The 9,167-nt window shown below is 33.6% G+C and overlaps 1 protein-coding gene across 2 annotated transcripts; it reads right to left on the reverse strand.

The window, feature by feature from the left end:
• Nucleotides 1-2,280: 2,280 nt before the first annotated feature.
• LOC107903900 (DNA polymerase alpha subunit B) lies at nucleotides 2,281-8,820 on the reverse strand. 2 transcript variants are annotated; one of them, XR_005914254.1, is made up of 16 exons: nucleotides 8,625-8,820; nucleotides 8,453-8,528; nucleotides 8,135-8,266; nucleotides 7,004-7,364; nucleotides 6,826-6,921; nucleotides 6,669-6,748; nucleotides 6,177-6,252; nucleotides 5,916-6,092; nucleotides 5,453-5,557; nucleotides 5,262-5,357; nucleotides 4,997-5,089; nucleotides 4,854-4,892; nucleotides 4,725-4,766; nucleotides 3,919-4,049; nucleotides 3,673-3,803; nucleotides 2,281-2,853 (listed from the first exon to the last, which is right to left on the reverse strand). XR_005914254.1 is itself a non-coding variant. In XM_016830099.2 (16 exons), exons 1-16 carry the CDS (start codon nucleotides 8,698-8,700, stop codon nucleotides 2,689-2,691), a joined length of 1,872 nt encoding a protein of 623 aa, XP_016685588.1. In that variant the 5' UTR covers nucleotides 8,701-8,819; the 3' UTR covers nucleotides 2,281-2,688. The 2 variants fall into 2 exon arrangements, 1 of the variants encoding a protein (XP_016685588.1); XM_016830099.2 differs by having other exon boundaries at nucleotides 3,673-3,799; nucleotides 8,625-8,819.
• Nucleotides 8,821-9,167: the final 347 nt, after the last annotated feature.

The raw sequence follows: 9,167 nt of genomic DNA on the forward strand, positions 1-9,167 counted from the left end.
TATATTAATTCCTTTGATTTATTTAGTCGAACAGTACTACCAAAATTTATTACTAATCTTATAAAAGTTAATTCTATTTTTAATTTATTCTTTACAATACAACAATTTAAGTTTTATTATATTTTACTTTATTCATAATTTAATATATTTTCTCTCGTAAAGTAGTTTAAATAAACTGTGATTGAAAATTAGTAATAAATAGTTAGCTTTATATATATACGACTTCTCTTTAATAAAAACTTTTGGTATTAATCAATATTATTTGTTAATTATAATTTAAATGTAAATTGTACCACTATATAATAAAGAGAACAAAATATTAATTATTTCAACTTATAAGATTTTTTGTTACTATTAGCAGCGCTTCGTCAAAAACGCCGCTAAAGCTACATTCATTAGCGGCGCTTAGACAAAAGCGCCACTAAAGCCCGAGCATTAGCGGCGCTTAACTAAAAACGCCGCTAAAGGTCCGATCATTAGCGTCGCATTCGCAAAAACGCCGCTAAAGGCTCGAAAAACGACGTAGTCTTAGGTCTTTTGTGGCGCTTTATAAAAAACGCCGCTGATTCCTATTTTTAGCGGCGATTTTGGAAATACGCCGCTGATGCTCGATCTTTAGCGGTGCTTTTGTAAAAACGCCGCTAATGCTCGATTTTGAGTGGCCCTTTTGTTCCAAACGCCGCTAAATGTGCCGCTAAAAGCCCATTCTGGTGTAGTGTTTCTAAAGAAAGTCATCTTTCGATCCAAATCAACTAAAAAAAGAGTTTCAAGCCCATTTCAAGAACAAGTCAACACGGCATTTAAAGCAACCCACATCCATCTAAAATCAAGTCAAACGACCCTTGGACTGAAACTCAAATTAAAGAGAAGAATCAAAAAGAGTTTTCTTTATAAAGAATTTCAGAAATTATAGCTTTCTTATCAAAATTATAAATAAATTTAACTCTGAATTTTCAAGTTAATTTTTAACTTAAAATTTGTGTGTACATGGGAAATAGGAAAAAAGGATATTGTTTTGTATACAACTTCCCTCGAGTGTTAGTACTAGGACATCAAGCTTAATAGATTCCTACTAAACTGTCACCAATACAAAATATATGGAACGGATAGCATGCACAGTATATATCCATTTGTTTCTGATAAGACCACGATGTCCACCTTTTGTGTTGGTGTCCATGCACAAAAGGTGTCCTTGGGGATTGAGATTCAAGCAAAATAAGTCGACCAAATTAGTGATAGTGCAACTACAACCATTGATTAAATTATAAGTTTTTTATAATTTTTAAAATTTTTAAAATTTTTAAAAAAAATTTAAAAAATTATGTTTTAATTTTTTTATTAAAACTTTAATAATTTTAATTTCTTTTATATTTTTTAATTAATTTTCTTCATGTGTCACAATGACAGTCAGAGACGATTTAGATGTATTTTCCTGGTTCAATGGTGCAATTAGATGAAAAAATAAAATAAGGATTTAATGGCTGCAGGCCTGTGGTGATGTTGTATCCCCTGTAATTAAATTTCAACTATACTATCAATTTATATGGGATTTTCAGTTGTTTCCTGAGAAAAGTTTTGGGGTTTCCTTTTCTATATTAGATATTCCTCAGTGATAGCTATAGAAATTAGAAACCCCAGTGAAAGGAAGATGATGAACAGTGGCTTGCTTATTCGATTTTATATTCATTGCTAACTCTAATAGAGATTGTGCGTCAATCAGTATTTATAAACTGTAACCGGATTGAAGATGGAATGAATTTTATATACATGCTACCGGTTTGGTACTCTATGAAGCTACTGTTTATAGCATACTTAGTTTTGCCATAGTTTAGGGGTAAATGTTTGTTGGAGCAAATTAAGAAACGTGGGTTTTTGAGAGAGTGATAAGAGCTATTATCATGGTAATTCTCCAATTGGGAAAGGAAAGAAGAAATTTGTGAAAATAGAAGAAAATAAATAAATTGAAAAAAAATTATAGGGACTAGCTATATAATTTCACCTAAAAAAAATTTTTGAAAGGATGATATTAAGTTGTTAATAATAATTCTAAATAAATACAAATTACTAAACTTGAAATTTACACAAAACAATTCATAAGTAACAAATTTAAAAGATATATTACAATATGGGAGAGAAGACCATAGTGTAAATGCCAACATGAGTCTGAGAAAGTATCGACTATTCTCTAATATCAGATAAACCCTTTTTGGTTAAAACAAATAATCCTAATCTGTAAACTAATCCATTCCCAGTCCAATTCAGTTAAAAATACACCCCATATAAGAATATTAGATACAGTTTATGATTACATCAGACAGAACATCCTTTAAGAACAAAAAGAACTCCAAAAGTAGGCCCATTGGCCGAAGGGAAGTTCATCCATACTCATGACAAGGTTCGATCCGCAATTTCAACTGTGGTAGTGTCTGTATTGTATAAAAAAAAGTTAACAAAAGATTAATAACAATAATACAGGCAAATTTACCATCTAATCTCTTTTTTCTATCTACTTCTGCAATTAGTTTGGTCTTAACAAAATGACATTCTGAAGCTACCATATCATATCTTTATATCAAATACTTCATGAACTTCAATTTTGTTACTTTGCCTTCTTTGCATCTGCCCTAGCATTTGATTCCCCCATTTCCCAAGGAATGTCATGTGCATTTTTAAGGCAATGCAAGAGACTCATATGCTGATAATTGAAGCATTCATCTTATCAGAACTCCCCTGATATTTTAGCTCTACAAACGTGCCGCCACCTTCTCCCTTAGCCAGTCTTCCCGGGTTAATACAAACACATCTTTTCATTTGTTCTTCTTCCCCTTCGGTTGTCCCCCCTACAGGTAACACCTGCAACGAGAAAGGATATGCAGAATGTATGAGGATTACATTCCTTTATCATTACTCGAACTTTTTGATGAGTATGTACCCCACGTGTATTCAATTTTTTCAAATATTTACGGGGTTTTAAAGGATCATATATCATGCCAATGTCCGAATATATGTCAAATATGAGTGCCAGATATGAGCACTTAAAGGAAAATAACGAGTTAAAATAAACCAACGTAGATAGAAAGATATGGGAGCCATTTCTTTTTCTTCGTTGTTTCAACTAAAGTTGGAACAGGGCAATTTCTAAGTTACTTGGACTCCAGATGTTTTCAACACAAGTATATTTAACTATTTGACTAAGTTTTTCAATATATTTAGAAGATCCTTAGAGATCAAATTCCAATATTTATGTCCAAATATGTGTTGGATATGGACGTCGGATACATATATTTCAAAAAGAACAAAGGTTGTTCTAAGTGTTTCTATATATTTTAAAGGATCCTTAGAAATAATATTCTTATATCTATGTTTGAATATGTCGGACATGGATATCTCATACAAATATTTTAAAAGAATAAATATTTTTCTAGTTTTTTCTATATATTTAGAGGATCCTTAGGGATTATATTCCTATTTGAATATATCAAACAAGGATAACAAATACAGATATTTCAAAAAATCAAAGGTTTATCTAAGTTTACATATATAGATGATCCTTAGAGATGATATTTCTGCACCTATGTTTCAATAAGTTGAACATGAATATTGTATACAAACATTTCAAGAGAAATAAAGGGCAGGAAAAACATAGGACAGTTTAGGATCTTTACTACTAACCTTGACAAAGTACTTGATGTCTGAAGGTAAGATAAGAAGATCTGGAACGGAAGATATATGAAGAGCTTCAGAAGCAAGGGAAAAATCCATTGGGACACCTTCAGCTGGTGGATACAGTGGATAAAAGCTGTCTCATAACATCAATTAATAAAATACATTTGATAGATTAGTACTTATATCTTATGATTGAACCAAGAAATTATTAACTGAAATGAGTTTCAACAAAGATAACTTATTGAAAGATACCTCTGTTGGCTAAGAATATGGTTGGCAAGTCTACTCAACCGATCATTAGGTTGTCCATCCATTGAATGTCTTGACATCTCCTCCCCACTAAGATGTTTGAGAATATCTACCGTGCAGCAACCTATCATGAACTGAAACCAAAAATTTATGCTACTCAAATTTGATTGTCATATAGAGTGTCTGTCACGAAAATGTTTACGGTTTTCCAAAATATTCATGTATTTAGAAGGTACTAGGAGGATTGCATCCTTGTACCATGTCTGAATATACATTGAACACGAGTGTTAGTGTCAGATACCCGGTGTGTACCGAACACAGTTATGTTCAAGTTTTTGTTAGATTTTTGTATATTTGGAGAGTACTAGGAGGATGATATTATCATATCATGTCCGGATATGTTTCAAACTCAAGTATTAGACACAACTATTTTTAAGAAAAATGAAAAGTTGGAACTTAGTCCCAAATTAGTATGGAATATACTTTTACATGTTCTATTGCTCCAAGTTAAATTGTCTTAACTTGGCAACTGGTTTAAAAGTTACACTCTATTAAGCTATGTTACTCTAAACTCTTCAATTTCCCTAGAGTATCCATGTCAGGGACTTAAGGCTCCAACATAGTCAGACATGATGATTCTCCAAATAAATTCAAAAAAATTTTAAAAACAGAATATACCCGCGTTGGATACTTATATCCAAGACTGACCTCTGAATTCAAGTAACATAGCCATAAAGCAGAAGCTGTAGTGAAAGGTAAATAAAGTAACAGAATTGATCAAAGTTGCATGAAGGTCGTCATTGTTTTACCTGATCTGCCTCAAAAATCCCTGGATTATTGAGACTGGTTATCTGGATAAGAATAGAGAAACAAGATCATGTAAAGTATGAAAACGTATTGTGGACTGTGAGTAGGAAGTCATCACTAGATCAGCAGACCTGAAGCCTAACATTGAGAGAATCGAGATCGAAAGCAGGCTGCATAAAGTTCAAATGTGAATTTCAGCATATGTTTTATTTCAAAATATCAACAAATCAAACAGAGAAGCATAATTTATTTTGTTTGGCAAAAGAAAAATGACCTGAGGGAAAACAAAATCATGATTAGCATCTCGTATGGAAGGAACCATAACCAACCGAGCATTGGGTCCCATATATTCCAAATAATCTTGAACCTGAAAATACCAGTAAGAAAAACAGATGAAGGAAAAAGCATAAGTTATGTTACTCCGACAAGGATGTGTCGTATTTCCATAGTCATACCTCACTACATGTCAAACAAAAATAACAAGAAAATATGAAAAGGGCAACATAGAACATAAGTAGTAACTTTTTCTTTATAGATACCATTCTAAGAACTTCTGATTGGAATATATCATCGAAACTCAAGTCAACAGTTCCTTTCTTGATCTGTGGATGTTCAGAATCGATAAAAGGTCCTAACTGAAAATTAACAATAACCCAACACAAGTTCCCTGGTTAGTTGAAACAGTAAAATTCTATAAAAGCATCAGGGGAAAAGTGCGGTGGGTTCACACCAGTATAAGCAACTGTGGAGAGTTTCTGGTTGCGTAGGCAAGCAGTTCCGAAAGAGGTTCAAATAATAAGTTGTCTGTAGTAGTGAATGGACCAGCAGCAATAATCTGTTCAAACATTCACCGCATTAAAAGAATCTGTTAAAAACAAAAACAAAAAATTTAAAAGAGGAAGCACTTAGACTCTAGGAATGAGTGTCAAATACGGGTTTGTATCTGGTACAGTCATCTTTGATAATTTTCCCCAAGTTTTCCCTGTATTTAGAGGGTCCTTAAAAGATCATATCTCCATACTCATGTCCAAAAATGTTTAGGACATGTGTTGGTCACAGTATTTTAGGAAAAAGGAAGAGACAGGACGATATAGGAACCATCATTAAAGAGAAATCCAACTTGCCATGGCTGCATGAGTCCAAAAATTACAAATCTATGATATTTATCTGATATAGAAGACTATCCTACGCACCATTGTGGTCTCTGTTGGCGTGGAGGAAAGATGAGTTGCCTGAATCTCCCCATCTAAAGCTTGCTTCTTTGTAGGAGGCAAATCTGCGTCAGCAGCAATGGATAAAGGAACAGAATCTACTAGCTCTGATGCAATCAAACAATGGCCACTAGGATTGTTACCCTTGATGCCTACAACCTGCACAGAAGAAATATCTCCAGGCTGATTTGGGATTTATTGACAAACAAAACAAAACCAACAATCTTTTATAATGTTTATTACCTGGCCTGGAAAAACAGAAAAGTAACTCAGTTTATTTAACTCTAGACGAACAAGTTGCCCTCTCGAATGCTCAACACTGTCAAAACAATAGAAGACACCCAAAAAGGAAAATTAGAACAGCATAGATAAACACTATTTTCCTAATGTGAAAAGTGTTGAGAGTAGTCCAGACATCCATTTACAAAGCAACACCCTTAAATAGAAACTAACGAATGCCTAAAGTCCAGATTTAGGTTGAATAAAAATATTATATCAACCAAATCGGTCTCGCACCATATGGTCAGATAGTTCTATTCAGAATTTAATTACGATGGCACATATGATAAAGAGTTTGATGATTCATTTGTTATGTGGCTGACTCATCAATAATAAAATCCTATGTGATCTTTGACTATGTTCTCACATGTTAATGCATAAAGAAAACCTATTTGGTTCCCTCTAAATTGGTTGATGTACATAAATACAATAAATAGAAGGACCAGGAAATTTTACCTGCTTTGCAACAAGATAGATTTATCATTTAGATGACCTTCTCCATCACAGCAGATCATCCCAACGGCAAACATGCTCCTCTGAAGCAATAAATCCTTTTAGATGCACAGACAATTGAAGACACTGAGAGATAAAGACTGGTGAAACAGCAGACTACCTGCGAAGCAACTGATGGATCCATTGGTTCTTCGTAGAGACTAGATGCAACAAGTGCAGCTGCATGCTTTCTGATGCGGTTTTCAATTGCATTGAACTGTATCAATGATAGACCATCTTAGTAACATACATTGCACATAAAACAACAAATCATTCATGCTATAATAACTATCACATACCCTGTCTTCAATCGTGTCATACATGAACCTGCAACCTGGTTCTAGCCCTGATCGGTGGACCACCAATGAAGAGCTTTTTAGAGGTTGAACCCTTTTAATAATTCCATCCTCAAGATCATAATGTTCTTCAATGCCATTGGCAGTCTCTATAGTAGGAAGATTATCAATGTTGAATTTGACCACAAATTTGTTACTTCGTTTCCCAAATGGTGTCACTAGTTTTGATTTTCTCTCAGAAGAATAAATGTTCCCATTTGTTTTATGAGCCGAGTCATATATGTCCAACTGAAGTTTCTCTGATTTGTCTATTGGAGTTCCAAGAATAACATCTTTTGCATCTTCATCTTCAGCATCAAGAACCCTGGGCCAATCACATCCCATGATTTAAAAACTATACTTAGATCAGAAACTCTACAATATAATCCAAAACACAGGACTTGAAGCCTCTGGTAATGCTTCAAGTGGAAATTCAACCATAATTACCAAATATAAAAGAAAAAAAAATTATACATCCACAAATGCCATATGAATGATACTGGGGATTCAACTATTTCCACAGACCCCACCCCAAACCTGAATTAAATTTAAGTTTTAGCACCCTAACCTAATCCCGACATGAACAAACCCTCCAACCGTGATCCACCCCAAAACTTAAGCTCCATTTCTAAAAATCTACCAACCATATCAAATACATATAATAAAGTCAAGTAAAAATTAAAGAACTCTAATTAAAATATATAAAAATAGTTATAAAATTAAAAGAGAGATATCTTAGTAAATATCCCAGGTCCAGATGGATTTGATCTAATACCGTCCAAACCCAAACCTGAAAATTTTCACAGAAAACCCACATGACCCGCCCTCGACCAGAACCGGATTTTCAGAAAAAGAAAAGAACACACTCTTATAGGGTTGGGTCAAAACCCAATAAGTTGAGGTTATTTTGCCAATCTTGCCGTATGAATTATACGGCAATTCAACAAGTGCACACAAATTTCTTATCCTCTTAGGCTCATTTGATCAAACAAACAAGAAACCATGCAAATTATTGCTTTCCCTTTTTTCCAAAGGTATGTAAAAAAGGTGAATAGATAGCAGTATATGAAACAAGATAACATGAAAAATACTCACATGTCAACGTCTTTAAAAGAGTACATATGCAAACCAGGATCCTTTTTAGCACTCGCACCTAATTGTTCACTCTGCAGGTGCCCTAAAAACCCATCCATCTCTGCATCCTTCACAACAGATTCATCAAGTTGTCTGCACCATAATTAGGCTTTTAATCAGGGCATTAACACTCAAATAAACCTAATAAATCTTCAAAGTCCAAGGGGAAAAAACAAAAAACAAAACAACAATGGAACCATACACGAAAGTACTCTATGAATTTGTCCCTACACAAATACTAACAACACAAAAGAGGGTTAGCTAAATCAGTAGAATTACCGATTGAGATAATAAATCTCCCAGCTTGAAACCAGATCGGAAGGCTCGAGACCGTAATCTTGACAAAATGTATGACCTTAAAAGAAAGAATTTGGATCTTTTTAGAACCAATTATTCAAAAATACGAGTGGGAGACGGCGATAAAATTGAAATTTTAAAAAAGAGAACTCACATTTTTTAAGAATCTCTTGTTCTTCGTCAAGAGTAAACCCGCTCTTCAAGAACTCTGCTTTGATCTCCTCTTCCATGGCTGCCTCCGTCACTCCCACTCTCACTCTCTCAGTTGATTTCTGTCAATCTGTTCTAGGGTTTCCTTTTTGCTGATGCGAGAAATGGCGGGAAATTTTCTGCTTTGGATAAGTATATGGAAAAGGTGGCTTCTGCACTTTCGCGGGTTTTATTGTTCCAATTTATTTTTAGCCCCAACTTTTTCCTTTATTAGCAATAATACCCCTCTTAGATGGGCCCTAATTTTATATAAACTACTAGTATAATTTTAAACCCACACTTCACAATTGGCTAATTATTTTTTGGTCAAATTGTACGGTAAAAGAATTAAAGATTAAAATATGCTTCAAATGCCTATACTTTTCATACATTTAGAATTTAGTCCACATATTTTTAATTGTAAGAATTTTGGTTTTCTATTTTTTGGACCTAAAAATTAAATATATTTGTTATCATCATTAAAATTCTTTTGTTAAATTCACTAATG

The sequence above is a fragment of the Gossypium hirsutum genome, chromosome D05 (assembly GCF_007990345.1).
Source record: "Gossypium hirsutum isolate 1008001.06 chromosome D05, Gossypium_hirsutum_v2.1, whole genome shotgun sequence".
Lineage (NCBI taxonomy): Eukaryota > Viridiplantae > Streptophyta > Magnoliopsida > Malvales > Malvaceae > Gossypium > Gossypium hirsutum.